The sequence below is a fragment of the Muscardinus avellanarius genome (genome assembly GCF_963383645.1).
Source record: "Muscardinus avellanarius genome assembly, chromosome: 8".
NCBI classification, from domain to species: Eukaryota; Metazoa; Chordata; class Mammalia; order Rodentia; family Gliridae; genus Muscardinus; species Muscardinus avellanarius.
Genome location: NC_137794.1, coordinates 43,615,893 through 43,636,127, shown reverse-complemented (window position 1 = coordinate 43,636,127; position 20,235 = coordinate 43,615,893). Strand labels below are relative to the sequence as shown.

The 20,235-nt window shown below is 41.1% G+C and overlaps 1 protein-coding gene across 3 annotated transcripts; it reads left to right on the top strand.

Moving 5' to 3' along the window:
• Positions 1–364: 364 nt before the first annotated feature.
• On the top strand, positions 365–18,750 carry SRSF12 (serine and arginine rich splicing factor 12; the record flags this gene model as incomplete). Of its 3 annotated transcripts, none has more annotated exons than XM_080700727.1 (5): positions 365–429; positions 13,765–13,864; positions 15,141–15,249; positions 15,414–15,555; positions 18,408–18,750. In XM_080700727.1, 5 exons carry the CDS (start codon positions 365–367, stop codon positions 18,748–18,750), a joined length of 759 nt encoding a protein of 252 aa, XP_080556853.1. The 3 variants fall into 3 exon arrangements, with proteins under 3 accessions (XP_080556853.1, XP_080556852.1, XP_080556854.1); XM_080700726.1 differs by having other exon boundaries at positions 18,381–18,750; XM_080700728.1 differs by lacking the exons at positions 13,765–13,864; positions 15,141–15,249 and having other exon boundaries at positions 372–429; positions 18,381–18,750.
• Positions 18,751–20,235: the final 1,485 nt, after the last annotated feature.

Genomic DNA, 20,235 nt, shown 5'->3' with positions numbered 1-20,235 from the left:
TTTCAAAATAAAATACAAAAAAAGATGGGTGTAGCTTTGAGGTACCCTGACCTTGGGTCCAATCCTCATCCCCCTCCCTCAAGCCCAGGACTACAGAAGAGGCCTAACATCGCTAGGGCCGGGGTCTGGGAGAAGGGGGAGGTCCACCTGCACACCCTCCCGGCGCCGGCCCCGCCCCTCCTCGGCCCGCCCGCGGCGCCCCGCCCCCGCCCCTCCCCCGCCCCGCGCCGCTCTGCGGCTGCGCACTGCGCCGGCGGCCGGGCGCGGGGAGGGGTCGCGCCGGGGGCCGTGGGAGCTGCGGCGGCGGCCGGGGGGACCTGGGAGCGGGCGGCCGAGGGCGGGCCGAGGGAGCCTCGGGGCGGCCATGTCTCGCTACACGCGGCCCCCCAACACCTCCTTGTTCGTCCGGAACGTCGCGGACGCCACCAGGTGAGCGCGGTGGCCAGGTGGGCGGGGGCGGGCGGGCGGGCGGGGCGCCGTCCGTCCCTCCATCCCTCCGTCCATCCGTCCCTCCATCCCTCAGTCCCTCCGTCCATCCATCCCTCCATCCTTCTGTCCCTCCGTCCTTCCGTCCCTCCATCCCTCTGTCCATTCATCCTTCTGTCCCTCCGTCCCTTCGTCCCTCCATCCCTCCGTCCCTCCATCCCGCCATCCCTCCATCCCTCTGTCCATCCGTCCGTCCATCCCTCCGCGGCGCCCGCCCCGGCCCTCGCCGCGGTTCAGCCCCTGGCCGCCCTGCCCGGGGACCAGCGCGCCCAGCCAGAGGGAGCCAGAGGGAGCGGGTGCGGAGAGCGCATGGTGGGGCGATGCGCACCTTGGGCCTTACAGTTTTCTGTTCCCCAGTCCTGGTCTACTTGTAGTGCTCACGGGTACATTATGTACACGATTTGATACTGTCTACAAAGATAACTGCAGCGAATGAGATTTATTTTCTTCCAAGTTCTGGGTACAGTACTAACATCCTTTACTAAGGGTTTGAATGGACTTCGATGGCTAATTCTGATCTGTCCTCCCTCCCTGTTCCCTCCATCTCTTTTGAGAATTCCGTCCACATAGTAACTAAATACAGATCTTAAGGAATTATTTTTTCCTCTAATAGGAGCCGGAGGGAATTGGGGCAGAGGAAGGGAGCCGACATGAACACTTGGGTGTGTGTTTGGAGGGGGGTACTGGGGATTGAACCCACGGGTGTCCTTTCTCCCAGTTACACCCCCAGCCCTTGTTATTTTTTTGTTTTGAAACAGTCTTTTCACTGGTAAAAACAAAAAGTGGATTGGGAAAAATAACTTAAATATCTTTGCTTTTTGCTGTGCAAAGGGGAATCATTTTTAGAATGTCAATATAATATACTAATTAATTGAGCAAAGTAATAATATCCAAATCTCAGGTGTAGAATTCCCATTTTGATGCATTACATCATGGTAAGTTGGGGACAGCAGTTAAGTACCTCTCGAACAATTCGGCATTCTTTCTTGTACAGCATTCAGCTGTAGGGGAAATTTTTTTTTTTTTTTTTTTTTTTTTTTTTTTTTTTGGTGGTACTGGGGGTGGAACCCAGAGGCTTTCTACCTCCGGACTATACTCCCAGACTTTTTCTATTTTATTTGGAAACAGGGTCTCACTAAGTTGTCGAGAGCCTCACTAAGTAGCTGAGGCTGGCTTTGAACCTGTGCGATCCTCCTGTAGCAGCTTCCCAAGCGCGGGGATTACAAGTGTGTGCCACCACGCCCGGCTAGAATTTTTTTTTTTTTTTTAAACTGGGAATTGAACTCAGGGACATTCTACCTCTGACCTACACCATTAACCTTTATTTTTTATTTTTCAAATTTTGAAACAGTCTCACTAAGTTGCTGAGACTGGCCTCAAACCTGCAATTCTCCTGTCTCAGTCACCCAAGTATAATCATGCCAAGGATTATAGGCATGCACTACCATGAAGTGGCTATGAGACTGTATGTTTTGATACTGATGTAGAAAAAGCATTAGACAAAAATTAGCATCATTTATGATGAAAGTTTTAGTAAGCTGGGCTTGGTGGCACACACCTGTATGCCCAGTACTTGGAAGGCTGAGACAGGAGAATCACAGGTTTAAAGTCAGCCTTAGCAACTTAGCCAGATCCTGGATCATAATAAAAAATAAAGGCGGGGCATGGTGGCACACACTTGTAATCCCAGCATTTGGGAGGCTGAGACAGGAGGATCGTGGTTTGAGGACAGCCTCAGCTACTTAGTGAGGTCCTTTGGCAATTCAGTGAGACCCTTTTTCAAAATAAAGAATAAAAAATAGGGCTGGTAGTGTAGCTTGGAGGTAGAATCCTCCTGGGTTCCATCCCCAGCACCACAAATAAAATAAAATAAAATAAAATGGACTGCAGGTTTTGCTCAGAGATAAAATATTCTGAGTTCAATCCCCAACATCCCCTCCCCAAAGAAAAGTCCTAGCAAGCTGGAATAGAAGAGAACCTATTTAACCTAATACAGGGCAGCTATGAAAAGCCTGTAGGTAACCTCTTAGTGGTGGAAGAATGAATGAATGCTTTCCACCTAATGTCAGGAATAAGGCAGGTTTCCCACTCTCACAACCTCCATTCAACATTTTATTGCAGATCTTAATCAGTACATACTGCAAGAAAAGAAGACATGAGAATAGGAAAGATAGAAGTAAAACTAGTTCTCAAACCGAGCCTTGTAATCCCAGTACTTGGAAGGCTGAGACATGAGAATTGCAGGTTTGAGGGCAACCTTAACAAGTAGTGAGACTCTCTTCAACCTAGTGAGACCCTATTTCAAACTAAAAATTTTAAAAATAGGGCTGGGGTATAGCTCAGACGTAGAATGCCCCTGGGTTATTCCCGGTACTACACACACCCACACACAAAAAAGTAAAACCAGTTCTCATTCTTTGGTGACATGTTTTTCTTTTTCTTCTTCATAGAAACACCATAGAATCAACAATAGCAAAATCACTATTAAAACTACTATTAATGTGTTAAGTTACCAGGATGCAAAGTAAACTTACAAAAACTTTAGTTTTCCCTTATTAACAGTAAACAATTGAAAATAATAAAAATTAAAACCAATTTCTGTTACTCTAGCATCACAAAATACACTTAGGAGACAGTCATGGTGTTACATATCTATAATCTTGGGAGGTTGTGGTGGGAGGTTCTCAATTTCCAGTTCAACCTGGGCAACATAGCAAGACTCCATCCAAAATATATATACTTAGGAATAAATTTAACAAAAACATAAAATCCTTTGCACTGAAAACTATGATATATTGCCAAGAGAAAATTTAAAAGCCTTCAATAAATTGGCAGATATACCATGTTCATGGATTAGACAATAATTACCAGATCTCTTCAGTTGATCCATAGGGTCAAGACAACCCTCATCACAGACTTTAAAACAATACAAAACAAAAACCACACCTAAACAAAACAGAAACTGCAGTCCCAGTATTTGGGAGGCTCAAATTGGGATCACAGGTTTGAGGCCAGCTTTGGAAACTCAGCAAAACTCTGTTTCAAAATAAAATGAATGAGGAGGATAGCTCAGTGGTAGAATACTCCTGAGTTCAAACCCCTGTTACTTTCTCCAACACACACATACAAAAAGAAACTAACAAACTAATTTTAAATACATATTGATAAGCTAAGCATGGTGGTTCATGCTTGTTCTTGGGAGACTGAGACAGGGATATCACAGATTCATGGCCAGCCTCAGCAATTTAGTGAGGCCTTCTGCAACTTAATGAGATACCTTGTTTCAAAATAAGAAAATAGCCGGGTGTGGTAGTGCACACTTGTAATCCCCTGGTGGTGCACACTTGTAATCCCTGCGCTTGGGAGGCAAAGACAGGACGATCGCCCAGGTTCAAAGCCAGCTGCACTGGCTTGAGAGACCGTTTCCAAAGAAAATAAAAAAATAGGTCTGGGAGTGTAGCCCAGAGGTAGAAGGGTTCCATTCCCAGTACCACCCAGAAAAAAAAAAAGGGGCTGGGGTGTAGCTCAGAGGTAAAATGCCTCTGGGTTCAACCCCAGCACTAAAAAAAAAAAACAAAAAACTATAGATAGATAGATAGATAGATAGATATGCAAGTGACCTAGCATATGCAAAATAATATTTAAAAAGAACACAAAAGCTGAAGGACATAAACTTAACTAAAAAAGATACAGTAATCAGCCAGACATGGTGGCATATGCTTGTAATCCCAGCATTTGGGAAGCTGAGACAGGAGGATCATGGTTCACAGCCAGCCTCAGCTACTTAGGCCCTTTGCAACTCAGTAAGACCCTGTTTCAAAATAAAGAATAATAAAAGATAGCACTGGTAGTACTGGAGAATGAACCCAGAACCTAAGCTACAGAGCTACATGTACAGTCCTATTTATTTAGTGGTAGCAGGGATTAAACTCAGAAGCATTCTACCTCTGAGCAACATCCTTAGACAGATTTTTATTTTTATTTGGAAACAGGGCCTTATTAAATTGTGGGGGGCCTAAGTTGCTACAGATTATATTTTTTATTTGGAAACAGGGCTTACTAAGTTGTACATGGGATATTTGTCTTTTTATTGAGTTTTTAAAGTTCCTATTTTCTAGAAAAAATACATGTATATTCTTGTGAGGTGTGTTTTGAGAATATTTTCTTTGACTGTGATTTAAAATTCTAATTTGGCTGGGCGTGGTGGCACACGCTTGTAATCCCCATGCTTGGGAGGCAGAGACAGGAGGATCACACAGCCTCGCTGGCTTAAGAGACCCTGTTTCCAAAAAAAAAAAAATTATATATATATACATATGATTATATATATTATATATAATATTGTTATATAATAATATTGTGTGTGTGTGTGTGTGTGTGTGTGTGTATGTATATATATAATAGGTCTGGGAGTATAGCCCGGAGAAGGGTTCTATCTCCAGTACCACACACAAAAAAATTCTAATTTGGATAGCTGGGCGTGATGGTGCACGCCTGGAACGCTGAGACAAGAGGATTGCAGGTTTGAGACCAGCCTCCGCAACTTAATGAGACTTTGTTTCATAATTAAGAATAAAACAGGTTTTCCAGAAGATGGCGACCGAGAAAAGCGGGGCTTAAGAGTCCCGCTAACAACCAATATCCATTACCACAAAAAGAGCGCCTTTCATAGCCAGAAAGCACCATCACCAGAAAAACAAAAAAAAACCACCAGGCTCCAGAGAGAAAGCGGACTGAGAACAGAGCTCAGGGCCACAGAGGAGACACACGCGCCCGAGGACGCGGCAGCAGCGCCATACTGCCGGCGGCAGCGGCGAACTCAACGGACGGCTACAGCAAGCCAGGTGAGCCGCTGCGGAACAGCCAGGCGGGATCTTTCGGCGCAGACAGCATTTAAAGCTCCCAGTGGCTGAGCTCAGCACACGCTGCAGGGATTCAGAGTGGAAATCAAAACCAGAGAAGAAAAAATACGCCAGCCTCATGGCTGAGGGCGTGGCAGAGGCGCCATATTGCCACCGGCGGCGGCAGCAGGAGTGAATTCACCGAGTCCAGTACAGCTACATCTGCGTACTCAAGAACAGTGAGTCAAATTGCGGGCCACAGAGGAGAAATCGCAGTATTGGGCCTCCTGGGACTTGACCCAGTGAGGGAGTGGTGGTGGCAGAGATATCACACCATAGGAGAACGTGCAACCTGGCACCCCCCATAGTTTAAAGCAGCCTCTATCGACTCCCTGGGTCGGAGACTCTGTGATACAACCCAGTAAAGGAGTAGTGAGGTCTGAGATAATACAGACTCGAGATCCAGAGCACCTTAAGTGAAGCCATAGTGACCCAAGGGAAGAACCCAGAGAAGGCACAAACCTCCGAAATCATGGGAAAGAGGAATAACACTGGAGTAATGAATGTGCACAACCCCACAACATCAGAACCTGATAAAACAGAAAATCAGAGATTTCTAGAAGATCAAATCAGGAAAATAACTGTAGAAATAATAGAGGTGCTTCGAAAAGAACTCAGAGAGAGCCAAAAAGAGATAAAGGATGCAATTAATGAAGTAAAGGCCTCAATTCAAAGCACAAACAACCGATTAGACCACATGGGGAACAGAATCTCGCTCTTAGAAGATGAGCAATCCAAAAATGAATGCATAGTTTCTAATCTAGAAAAAAATATCCAACAGCAGGAATCTGACATTGAAGAAATATGGGCCCATCTTAAGAGAGCTAACCTAAGAATAATTGGAATAGAGGAGGGAAAAGAAAGTGATACCAAAGGGATCAACAATCTCTTCAAGGAAGTAATAGCAGAAAATTTTCCAAATATAGAGCAAGAGGTTGATACACAGATCCAGGAAACTTATAGAACTCCCTTTAGACAGGATCCGAGAAGAGGATCCCCACGCCATATAATTGTCAAAATGACCAATGTGGAAGCCAAGCAGAGAATCTTAAAGGCAACAAAAACAAAGGGCCAAGTGACATTCAGAGGCAAACCAATTAGAATCACTCCAGACTTCCCAAACCAAGTCATGAGAGCCAGAAGGGCTTGGAGTAACATATTCCAAACTCTGAAAGAAAACAACTTTCAGCCAAAAATTTCCTATCCAGCAAAACTTTCTATCAAATTAGATGGAGAAATAAGAAGCTTCCATGACAAACAGAAACTGAAGGAATTTATGTCTTCAAAACCAGCGCTAGAGAAAATACTCAAAGAGATTAACTACAAAGAAGAAATAGGTAACACTCACCAGAACCAGAGAAACAAGAGTTTCCATCTAACAGACAACTAAGATTGGTTATCTGTGGAGATTCATTATTTATGTTAGTCTTTTACCTATCTCTAAGTTGTATTGTTTGCCTTTATTGTTGTTAATTTTTAGGATTTCTAGTTGGAATATTAATATACCTTCAGATATAGCATTTGGAAATATTTTATCCAATTCTATTAGTAACTTTTAACTCTGTTTACATTGTCTTTGGATATACAATATTTTCTTTTATTTTTTAGGGAGTTTGTATATTCTTCTGTTGCCTGTGCCATTGAAATCATATCCAAGAAATCACTGCCAATTTCAATGTTGTGAGGTTTTATGACCCAGATTTTCTCCTAAAAGTTTATAGTCTTAAGATTTATATTTAGGTCTTTTATCTATTTTGAGTTAATACTTGTATATGGGATTAGGTAAAGGTCCAATTTTATTCTTTTCCATGTAATTATTATTTTTCAACAATATTTAGTTAAAAGATTATTATTTCCACCACCAAATATTCGTGGAAACCTTGTCAAAAATAACTTGACAATATAGGGAAGAATTTAGCTCTAGGCTTGTATTTAACTCCAATGGTCTATATATCTGCCTTTAGAACAGTACTACACTGTTTCAATTATTGTAGCTTTATATGGTTTGAAATCAGAAAATATATATCTGCTAGCTTTGTTCTTTTTCAAGATCGTTTTGGGTATCTAGAATTCATATTCCATATTAGGAAAGATTTTTTTCTGAAAAATAAATATATAAATATATGATAGTTTCACCTAAAAAAACAGAAAAAAATATGCTCTAGTAAGAAAGAAAGCAAAAAGAAATATTGAAATGCTATCTTTAAATCATCAAACGCTTGGTATCAGACAAATGAAACTGTTATGTGAGATTATCATTTTTAATTTTGGATAAATTGCTATAATACTAGATGTCAACCACTAAGCCAAGCATGGGAAGGAGGGATGGGGAGAGAATGGGGTGGGGATCGGGTGGGGGCTGACTGGGCGATGTGTGCATGTATGTCTACAAAAGTATGTATCCCACTATGATATATGAATACAGTGCACCAATAAAATAAAATTAAAAAAAAAAAAAAGAAAAAAAAAAAAAAAAAAAAAAAAAAAAAAAAGAATAAAACAGGGCTGGGGATTATAGCTTGGGGGTAGAATGCCTCTGGGTTCAATCTCCAGTAGCGCGCGCGCGCACACACACACACACACACACACACACACACACACACTCAGCTAAGCGTGGTAGTGCATACTTGTAATCCCAGTACTGAGACAGGAGGATCACAGTTTCATACCTAGCCTCAGCTACTTACTGAGGCCGTCTGCAATATAGTGAGACCCTGTTTCAAAATAAAGAATAAAAAATAGGGTTGGGGGTGTAGGTTGGAGGCAGAAAGCCCCTGGGTTCAATCCACAGTAATGAAAAAAAATCAATTATTAACTCTAAAGTGTGGGTAATTTATAGATTATTCTGCTCTACTGACTGTTTGTCTACCCTTAGACCAATATCACATTGTTATGACTACTGTTTTTTTTTTTCCTGAGGTATTGGGGATGAACTTGAGGGGCATTTACCTTTGAGCTACACCCCGCTGCTATTTTTTATTATTCTTTATTTATTATTTTTTGTGGTACTGGGGTTCCTTGATACCCCTCTGCCTCCGGGCTACATACCCAGACCTATTTTATACTTTTTTATTTGGAAACAGGGTCTCTTAAGCCAGCATGGCTGGCTTCAAACCTGCGCGATCCTCCTGTCTCTGTCTCCCAAGCGCGGGGATTACAAGTGTGTGCCACCACGCCCAATTTATTCTTTATTTTGAAATAGGGTCTTACAGAGTTGCAAAGGGCCTCACTAAGTAGCCGAGGCTGGCTGTGAACCATGATCCTTCTGTTTCAGCCTCCCAAATGCTAGGATTACAAGCATGTGCCACCTTGCCCGGCTGATTACTATATCTTTTTTAGTTAAGTCTTAAAGATCAAGTAGTTTATGTCCTTCAGCTTTTGTGTTCTTTTTTTTTTTTTTTCCAGATCTGGGGATGGAACCCAGGGTCATTTGACCTCTGAGCTACATCTCCTGCTTTATTTTGAAACCGGGACTCACTGAGTTGCAGAAGGCCTCACTAAGTAGCTGAGGCTGTCGCGAACCGTGATCCTCCAGGTCTCAGCCTCCCAAATGCTGGGATTACAAGCGTGCGCCACCACGCCCGGCTTTTTTTGTTTTTGTGCTCTTTTTAAATATTTTGCATATGCTAGATCACTTGAATATATATATATATATATATATATATATTTATTGCTGGGATTGAACCCAGAGGCATTTTACCTCTGAGCTATACCCCGGCCCTATTTTCTTATTTTGAAATAGGGCATTTCACTGAGTTGCAAAAGGCCTCACTAAGTTATTAAGGCTGGCCATGAATCAATTTAGCAAGATCTCGTTTTTATTGTATTGTATTTATTTATTTTTGTGGTGTTGAGTATGGAACCCAGGGGCCTTCTACCTCTGGGATATATTCCCAGACCTATTTTATATTTTATTTGGAAACAGGGTCTCACTAAGTTACTGAGAGCCTCACTAAGTAGCTGAGGCTGGCTTCGTACCTGCGCGATCCTCCTGTCTCAGCTTCCCAAGTATTGGGATTACAAGCATGTGTGTCACTTTGCTGGACAAGACCCATTTTAAAAATTATAAAAACAGCCAGGCGTGGTGGCGCATGCTTGTAATCCCCACACTTGGGAGGCAGAGACAGGAGGATCGTGCTGGTTTGATAAGCCAGCTATGCTGGCTTAAGAGACCCTGTTTCCAAAAATAAAAAGAAAATAGGTCTGGGAGTATAGCCCAGAGAAGGGCTTCTAGGAACCCCAGTACCACCAAAAAAAAAAAAAAAAAAAAAAAAAAATTATAAAAACAAAAATCAGAGTTGGGGATGTAGCTTAGAGGTAGAATGCCCCTGGATTCAATCTCCAGTACTCAAAAAAAAAAAAAGTATAATGTTTGATTTTGTGTGTGTGTGTGTGTGTGTGTGTGTGTGTGTGTGTGTTCAGAGTATTCTACCTTTGACCTATAACCCCAGACCAATTTTATTTGTTTTTTTTTTTTTTTTTCATGCTGTGGATTGAAACTAGGGGCATTCTACCTCTGAGATATACCCTCAGTCCTATTTTATTTTGAAACAGGGTCTCAGTAGATTACTGAGAGTCTTACTACTTGCTAAGGCTCCTCAAACCTGCGATTCTACTGTCTCAACCTCCCCAAGTACTGGAATCACAAGTGTGGACCACTACACCCAGTTCTGATTTTATTTCTTATTTGGAAACGGGGTCTTGCTAGGTTGATGAGTCTCACTACTTGCTATAATGTTTGATTTCTTTATTTTGCCATACTGGTGACCGCCAGCCCTATTTTTTATTCTTTATTTTAAAACAGGGTCTCACTAAGTTGCGGAGGGCCAAAGTAGCTGAGGCTGGCCACAAATCTTTGATCCTTCTCTTTTAGCTTCCCAAGTACTGGGATTACAAGCATGCACCACCCTGCCCAGCCAGTGTAATGTTTGGTGGTACTGGGGGTGGAACCCAGAGGCTTTCTACCTCCAGGCTATACTCCCAGACCTTTTTTTTATTTTTTATTTTATTTGGAAACAGGGTCTCGCTAAGTTGCCAAAAGCCTCACTAAGTAGCCGAGGCTGGCTTCGAACCCATGCGATCCTCCTGTCTCAGCCTCCCAAGCGCAGGGATTACAAGCGTGCGGCACCACGCCCGGCTCCCAGCCAATGTAATGTTTGATTTCTAAAACAACAACAACAATAACAAAAAAAAAAACAGATGTAGTTCATTGGTAGAGTTCTTGCCATGCATTCAGAAGGCCCTGGGTTCAGTCCCTGGCACTGCAAAGTAAGCAAATAAATACAGAACTGAAAATGATGGCAAGTGTGGCAAGTATTGAGATAAAATAAATGTTATTAGTAGATACATAATTCTAAATGTAATTCTGAATGTTGAAGTAGATCACACCAAAAATCCAAAATAAATGTAAACGAACAAACAAACAAAAAAACCGGGAATGGAGATAATGAGTGGGAGCCAGCTTTTTTGATCTGCTTCAGACTATCCCCTTTGGCATCTAGATTCAAGCCTCTGTGGCACATATCACGCCACCGTCTGCCTGTCTGTCTGTCTGTCTGTCTCTTCCCTCCCCCTCCCTCCTTTTCTCCCTCCCCCTTCCTCTCCTTTCTTGTGTGTGTGTGGGGGGTACTGGGGAGTGAACCCCGTGGCATTCTACCCCCAGCCCTTTTTATTTCTTGCAACAAGGTGTTTCTAGATGGCTGAGAGCCTCGCTAAGTTGCTGAGGCTGGTCTCAAACCTTTGATCCTCCTGCCTCCGCCTCTCAGGTACTGGGATTACAGGCATGTGCTGCCACATCTTGGCCACCCTTTTTCTTTTATTACCTAACACTCCTTTCCTATTACCCGCCCACATTTGCTCGTTCCCTTCCTTTAAATCCTAGGTTTGCACTTGGCTTTGCTCCCGATTGTGTTGCTCTGGGTAAAGTCACTTTTCTCACCCTAAGTCTTCTGAATCTTAAATGGCAATAGTAATGTGTTCTTCACTCATTAATAGGCAAGTAGATATATTGAGTGTTTTACTCTGTTTATAGTAGCTATGCTAGGTACAGATACATGCTGGTAAGACATCTGCTTTTAGCAGTGGTTTTCAACCTTCAGTCTCAGAATTGTCTCTGGAAGTCTAAAAATTAAAAATAGCTGTGCCTCACTTTGTGAAATACAAACTAGGTCCAGAGTTAACGCATCGGGTTGGGATGTAGTACATTGGTTGGTAGAGCACTTGACAAGCATTCAGAAGACCCTGGGTTGTAGTTCAAGGACTGGGATGCCTGTTTCTGTAATCCCTTTCACAAATGATTTCAATATCCAGAAATGGGTGGGAATCTTTATTCCATAGTCTATTCTATGGGAGCAAGAGTTGAGTTTTTCGTTTAGCCAGGCGTGGTGGCGCACGCTTGTAATCCCCGCGCTTGGGAGGCGGAGACAGGAGGATCGCGCGGGTTCGAAGCCAGCCTCAGCTACTTGGTGAGGCTCTCGGCAACTTAGTGAGACCCTGTTTCCAAATAAAATAGAAAATAGGTCTGGGAGTGTAGCCTGGAGGTAGAAAGCCTCTGGGTTCCACCCCCAGTACCACCCAAAAAAAAAAAAAAAAGAGGGTTGAGTTTTTCTGGTTCCCCACCATATATTCCTGGCACATAGTAGGTGCTCAGTAAGTACTTGTTGAATGAATAAGTTAAAGAAAAATGACGTTGTTGCCACCCTAAAGCTAAGACTCTGCCAGGGAAGGCAGATAAACATGTTGCTGTGAATCTTAAAATATATCATAATATCAGCTGCCTACCATATAGCAGTACTAAGTCAATGTTTGGATCTTCATTTAATAATTTTTATAACATGTAAATCCTGATCTCTAACCTTTACTTACTTATTTTGCAGTACTAGGGATTGAATTCAAGAGTGTTTTACTACTGAGCTACATCCCTAGCCCTTTTTTATGTTTTTATTTTGAGACAAGGTCTCCCTGAGTTGCTGAGGCCAGCCTCAAACTTGTGATCCTCCTATCTCAACCTCCCAGATATCTGGCTTTATAGATGTGCACCAACATGCCTGGCTCCATCACTGGCTTGTATTCTAGTCTTGAGAGAGAATTAAAATGAACATAATTTGTATAATCACAGTTTTTAGTTGCTACAGAACACTGATGAATATCCCACTATCACCCCAATCCTGCATTTCTAACCTTGAAAGCTCCTGCGTCCACCTCTCCTCCCTCTCTGTTCTGGCTCTCTTTCCAGCCATCTGACTTTTGTCTCTGATGTCTTTCTTTATTTGCCCAAGCTTGGAGCTTTGTGATCGTTTCTGAGTCTCTTCCTTGTATATGTTCTGAAGCACTTTGTTTTTTCTGAGCTTGGTTTTGTGCTGAAAGCTGATGTTGATTCTCTGTCCTCTCCATGAGGTAACATGATGTGGTTAAGTACACAGACTAGTACCAGACTGTGGGCGTTTGATTGAGCTTCTCACAGGCTGGCTGAGTAACATCAGGACACTCATCTGTGTCCTCATCTGTAAGCAGCTGTAAGGAGTTGTGAAAATTAAGTGGCCTTTAGATGGAAAGTGGCTAGTATATAAATGTGCTGTAGCTGTCAGCTTATTATTGCTAAGTATTTTGTCTCTTTGGCTAAATTGTAGTCCATGAAGACAAATATGCTATGAATTTCTTCATACCCTATTCAGTATCTATCATAGTAGAAGGCATATAAGGAGGCACCAAATACATGTCAAATTTGAGAATACAATAATTATTTTGCTCTGTGTTTAATAGTAAAATATCCATTTTTTTCTTCAGGCCTGAAAAATAATGTTAGGACTTCTCTTTTATTTTATTTTTGTACTGGAGAATGAACCTAGGAGCATTCTACCTCTGAGCTACACCCCATCTCTTTTTTATTTTCTTGTTTTGTAACAGGGTCTCACTAGTTTGCTCAGTCGCCCTACATTGACGAGGCTGCCTTCGAATCTGCGATCCTTTAGTCTCAGCCTTCCAAGTACTGGAATTACATGTCCAGTATAAATGTGTTCTTAGTAAAACTCTAAGTCATGTAATGTGAACAGCATTCAAAGGTGGATAAGCTGGGTCAGTGCTTCTTAAAACTAAGTATAGCAACCACTTGGAGTTCTTGTAAAAATGGAGGTTCCCAGACCCTGAAACATACTTCCTGAATCAGAGCCTCTAAGAAGATTGGGAGTCTGATTTTTTTGTTTTTCTTTCCATTCTTTCTTCCTTTCAAAACCGTAGGTGATTTTTTCAAGAGACAAGTATTAGATAATGCTGGTCTAGATGATGCAATTTTTTTTGAAGGTTTCAACTGGATTTCTGTGGGCAAAATATTTTAATCCAGCCATTCCTATTTCTTTGCCTTATTTCTAACGCACTTCAGGCCCGAGGACTTGCGCCGTGAGTTTGGTCGCTGTGGCCCTATAGTAGACGTGTACATCCCACTTGACTTCTACACCCGCCGCCCGAGAGGGTTTGCTTATGTCCAATATCCTTTATTTAATAGTGTGCATGTGAGTATACCGCATACATGTACTTATACAGCTATGTATTCAGGAACGTGTTATGAAATCGACATTGCCTAATTTAATGTGTTTATTTCTTTATCTCAGAAAATCTAAAGCAGTCCACAGTAGCTGGCAAGCACCCCCCAGTTTGAACCAAGCTATTAGCTAGGATCCAAGCGTAAGCCAAGCAGGCGAGACAAAGGCTCCTAAAGTTCAAGCGTCCAGGAGTAAAGAGGGAGGGTGGACACAGATATAAAGACCTGGAAGAGGGCAAGTCTTTATCAAGCAAAAGACAAAGCCGACTGAGACTTGGGCTTCCCTACCTTTACTCAGTTCCAGAGCCAAAGCCAAGTCTGATTCTGTTGGTTCTGCATCTCTTATAAAGTCCATCTTGCAAGTCTTAAAGAGTAAAGGTCAAGGTTCAAGACCAAGTGACACTGAGGTAATGGCCAGTCTCATCTCATATTACGTTTCTTGAGCTTTTTTTTGTTGTTGCATTTAGAAAATCTAGTCAACAACCTCCTAAACTATAGCTATTTAATTATTTTATATACCTAATATCCACTATAGTTAGATTTACTCTTATATAATTTATTTAGATAAGGGAGTTTAGTGGAGTATTTCAAACCAATGTGTATAACTCCAGATGTTTACAGATTGCTTTTATATTGCCTTTATAGTTATATTCCAATTACTGACATAAGAGATTCTTTAAAGTTGTAAGTTCAAAGGCAGCCATCATTTTAGTTCTTGTCTTGGCTCATTTGTATGGGTACTGTTTTGCTTGTAAGTAATTTCTCCTAAATGTCATCATTAGAAAGCCTTTTAATAAAAGAGTAATTTTAATTTCAGAATAAAGACTTCTCATGCTGATATTTTCAGTGAAAACCCTGATGGATCCTTTATCTGAAAGAAGGGAATAAGTCCTAAACATTTGGTTTTATAATGCTAGCCAATTTTGGACTAATTTTTTCTTATAATATTTCAAATTATACATGCTTATTGTAGCTATATTAATGTCTACATTGAAAGTACAATTGTATGTTCATTTTTGTTTTTCATATTTAGATTCACTCTTTTAAATCATAAGAGGGCATCTGTTTCATGATTAAAAAGTTTTTTCTAATTATTCATGTTAGAGATATAAGCTTAGTAACTAGAACTTTTATCCTATTAATTTCATTTCCCATGTAAATAATACCTTAGAATAAATTTACTTGCTGTCTGATATTCAAAGTATCCTTAACAGCCAGTCATATTTGAAGATGTTCGAGATGCTGAAGATGCTCTTTATAACCTCAATAGAAAGTGGGTATGTGGCCGTCAAATTGAAATACAGTTTGCACAAGGTGATCGCAAAAGTAAGTGTGTCTAAGCATTAGACCTTCTTTGTTCAGCAAAATGACATTCAGCAATGTCGGACTTTTACATTTAAAACTCTTTCAGAAAATGATACTAGTTGAGTGACTATCACTTGGTTTTCTGGTAATGAATTATTTTCTAAGCCTTGTTCTTTGTTTTCTAGCGCCAGGTCAGATGAAATCAAAAGAGCGTCATCCTTGTTCTCCAAGTGATCACAGGAGATCAAGAAGTCCCAGCCAAAGGAGAACTCGAAGTAGAAGTTCTTCATGGGGCAGAAACAGGAGGCGGTCGGATAGCCTTAAAGAGTGAGTACCAGATAAAAGGAGAGTGAATGCTGCACCCCAGCCCACTTATTTATTTTTATTTTTTGCGATACTGGGAATGGAACCCAGAGGCATTCTACCTCCAAACTATACCCTCCATCCTATTTTTTATTCTTTATTTTGAAACAGGGTCTTACTGAGTTGCAGAGGGCCTCACTAAGTAGCTGAGGCTATCCGCGAACCACGATCATCCTGTCTCAGCCTCCCAAATGCTGGGATTATGAGCATGTACCACCATGCATGCCCAGCTTCCTTTTTTTTTGTGTGTGTGTGTGGTACTGAGGATGCAGCCCAGGGGTACTCTATCTCCAAGCTATACCCCCCAGCCCTAGTTTTTATTCTTTATTTTGAAACAGGGTTTTACTGAGTTGCAAAGGGCCTCACTAAGTAGCTAAGGCTGTCTGCGAACCGCGATCCTTCTGTCTCAGCTTCCCAAACGCTGGGATTACAAGCATGTGTGTTATCACCCTGCTGGCTTCCTTTTATTTAAAAAAAAATTTATTTTCAGAACTGAGTATTGAACCCTAAGCATTCTACCCCTGAGCTACACCTCCCAGCTCAATTTTTATTCTTTGTTTTGACTCAGGGTCTCACTAAGTTGCAGAGGGCCTCACTAAGTACTTGAGGCTGGTGATCAACTTGTCTCAGCTTCCCAAGTACTGGAATTACCACCACACCAGCTTTTTTTTTTTTTAATAGGATCTTGCAGCTGGGCATAGTGGCACAGGCTTGTAATCCCAGTACTTGGGAGGCTAAGAAGGAGGATCACGTAGGTTCAAAGCCACCCTCAGCTACTTAGTGAGACCCAGTTTCCAAACAAATAAAAAATATAAAATAGTTCTGGGAGTGTGGCCTGGAGGTAGAAAACCCTTAGGTTCCATTAAAAAAAAAAAAGAAAGAAAGAAAAGAAAAGAAACAGGATCTTGCTAAATAACCAGGGCTAGCCTAGAACCTGCTATCCTCCTATTTCAGCCTCCCACGTACTGGGATTATCAACCTGCACTACCACACTCAGCTTTCTCTATTTTTTTAATGTTTTTTTCTTTCCTTCAGACTTTGTATCTCTTATAAGAGTTGTTTAACCCAGACTAAATATGCAGGACATTTTTTAGTATTCATCAGATATATCTGGCAAGTGAAAACTCTTTTGGTCATATATTTTGTTATAACAAACCTAAGCTGAGCTGATCTTGTCGCACACACCTGAAATCCTAGTACTTGGGAGGCTGAGGTAGGAAGATGGAAGGTTTGCGGCAGCCTCAGCATCGTAAGGCTCTCAGCAACTTAGTGAGACTCTGTTTCAAAATAAAAAATAAAATGAGGTTGGGAGTATAACTGCCCTGGTTTCAGTCCCCGTACCACAGAAAGTAAATAAATAGAAAATAGGACTGGGAGTATATCTCCACTGTAGAATGCCTCTAGATTCAAACCAAACAAATAATTAGCCAGGTGTGGTGGGTTTACATCTATAACCCCAGTACTTAGGATGCTTAGGCAGGAGATCACAGGTTCAAGGCCAACCTCAGCACTTTAGTGAAGCCCTCCATAACTTAACGAGACTTATTTATTTATTTATTTATTTAGGCACTGGGAATTACTGAACCAGGGACATTCTGCCTCCAAGCTACATCCCAACCTTATTTTTTATTCTTTATTTTGAAACAGGGTCTCACTGAGTTGCAAAGGACCTCAGTAAGTAGCTAAGGCTGGCTTCAAACCTGCATGATCCTCCTGTCTCAGCCTCCCAAATGCTGGGATTATAAGCGTGCACCACCATGCCCAGCTTGGAAGATCCTTTTTCTTTCTTTCTTTTCTTTTCTTTTCTTTTCTTTTTTTTTTTTTTTTGTGGTACTGGAAAGGGCATCACTAAGTAGCTGAGGCTGTTCATGGTTTGTGATCCTCCTGTCTCCACCTCCCAAATGCTGGGATTACAAGCGTGAGCCACCACGCCCGGCTCTGGAGACCCTTTTTCAAAGTTAAAAAAAGTTTTTTTTCTTTCAGAACTGTGGATTAAACCCAGGGACATTCTACCTCCAAGCTATACCCCCAGCACAATTTTTTATTCTTTATTTTGAAACAGGGTCTCACTAAGTTGCAGTGGGCCTCACTAAGTAGCTGAGGCTGGCTACAAACCTGTGATCCTCCTGTCTCAGCCTCCCAAATTCCTGGGATTGCAAGTGTGAGCCACCACACCTGCCTCAAAACTAAAATTTTTGTTTTTTTGTTTTATTTGGTACTGGGGATTGAACCCAGGGGGCATTCTAACCCTGGGCTACACACCAAGACTTTTTTTTTTAAACAGGGTCCCAGTAGGTTGATGAGAGTCTCATGACTTGAGGTCATCCTTGACCCTGTGATCCTCCTGTCTCAGCCTTCTAAGTACTGGGATTGTAGGCATGTGCTACCAAGCCGAGCTAAAATTAAAAAAAAAAAAAAAAAAAATTTAAAGGGGGCTGGATTGAGTCTTGGAGGTAGAATGCCCCTGCATTCAAACACACGTACACACACACACACACACACACACACACACACACACACACACACCCTATTTATGTTTGAATCAAAAGAATGCATAATAAAATTAAAATTGTTTCTATTAGTGCTGGGGACATAGCTAAAAGGTAAGGTGTTTGCCTAGCAAGCATAAAACTGGGTTTAATTTGAGCACCACCAATAAATAAATAAATAATTGTTTTTTGGTAGCTCATCTGGTGAAAGCATAACTATGTTAACCATTTAAGTCCTTGAGAATATTGTTTCTATCATTTTTTATGAAACACATGTGCTAATTTTTTGGGTGCCTGCAGGTCTCGACACAGGCGATTTTCTTATAGTCAGTCTAAATCTCGTTCCAAATCACTACCACGGCGGTCTACCTCAGCAAGGCAGTCAAGAACACCAAGAAGAAATTCTGGGTCCAGAGGACGGTCAAGGTCCAAGTCCTTACAAAAAAGGTCCAAGTCGATAGGAAAATCACAATCAAATTCACCTCAAAAGCAGACTAGCTCAGGGACAAAATCAAGATCCCGGGGAAGACGTTCCCACTCCATGGTGAGATCCCCTTGCCAGTCTCCCAAAGGGTACTCCAATTCTGAAGCAAAAGCACAAGCTGCAAAACGCTCTCACTTTCGGTCACACTCCAGATCTCGGAGTTATCGGCATAAAAACAGTTGGTGAACAGCAACAGAAGAACACTACATAGTCTTTAAGTTATTAAAGCTCTCATTATGTTAATAAAAATTCGTTAAGTCCTACAGAAAATGTGATTTGATATTAGTTACTCCGGGAATATGGAAGAAATAAAATCTCTAGCTTTGGATTGGTAAAGACTTGGTCTCAGTATAATAGCCTACATAAAATATGATGAGTCTTATCTGATGTCACCATTTATGGACTGCTTTTTATTTGCATTCTAGCAGAAGGGTACTTTTCAAAGGAAGTGGGCAAAATGGAACTGATTTATTTTTTATTTTATTTTATTTATTTATTTATTTTTTGCAGTACTGAGGATTGAAACCAGGGACATTCTACAATCTACCTCCAAGTTTAACCCCCAGCCCTATTTTTTATTCTTTGTTTTGAAACAGGGTCTCACTAAATTGCGGAAGGCCTCACTAAGTAACTCAAACTGCTGTGAACCTGTGATTCTCTTCTCAGCCTCCCAAGTACTGAGATTACAAGCGTACACCATCCCTGACTCTATTAGAAACCAATTTAGAAAATCCCACTTGGATATTAAATATTAGTAACACTAATAATACCTTTTACAAAAGCATTTTTTTAGTTTAAAGAACTTTTTATGTATAAAGTATGACTCTGTAATCACATTGGGGAGACTTAAACAGTTTGATACCTATATCTCTTTTGTGCCAGTTCCCGGTAGGCACTAGTTCAAATTAAAACAATCTAAAATTCCCCAAAGTAGAATTTATGTACAGATCAAACATTCAAAAAGTACATTGTCTCCTGAGCTCTAAGAAAGTTTTAGCTGGGTTTGGTGGTACACTCCTGTAATCCCAGTACTCGGGAGGCTGAGGCCAGGAGGATTACAGGTTCAAAGTCAGGTCCAGCAATTTAGGGAGACCCTGTTTCAAAATAAAAGGACTGGGGATATATCTTGGAGTAGAATGCCCTTTGGTTCAATCCCCAGTATATGCATATATGTTTTATTTTTATAGAATAGATATACCAGATGAGGTGACATACCCACACTCATATAATCCAGCTCCGTGGGAGGATGAGGCAGGAGGATCACAAGTTTGAGGCCAGCCTGGGTAACTTAGACTCTGTCTCAAAATAAAAAAACAAAAATGGCTGGAAATGTAGCTCAGTGGTAAAAGTGTCCCTGAGTTCCATCTCTAGTACAAAAAACAAACAAAAAACCCATACATAAATTGACAGGAAATTGAATCCTATACTACATTCACCTTAAAACTGTGAGACATTTCAGAAAAACTGTTTTGAGTTGAGTCTACGTCTCAACAAATGATGATGGGCAACACAATCCAAAAATATACTAAGCCTTACACATAAGTACTTTGTATAAAGTCATATTTTATACTATTATTTCTACATACCTGTTTTCATCTGCTGTTTAATTTCTTTCTTCATAGAGTTCTAGCTAAATATTCTAAATTATGGAGTAGTTTTTATTATTTTTCA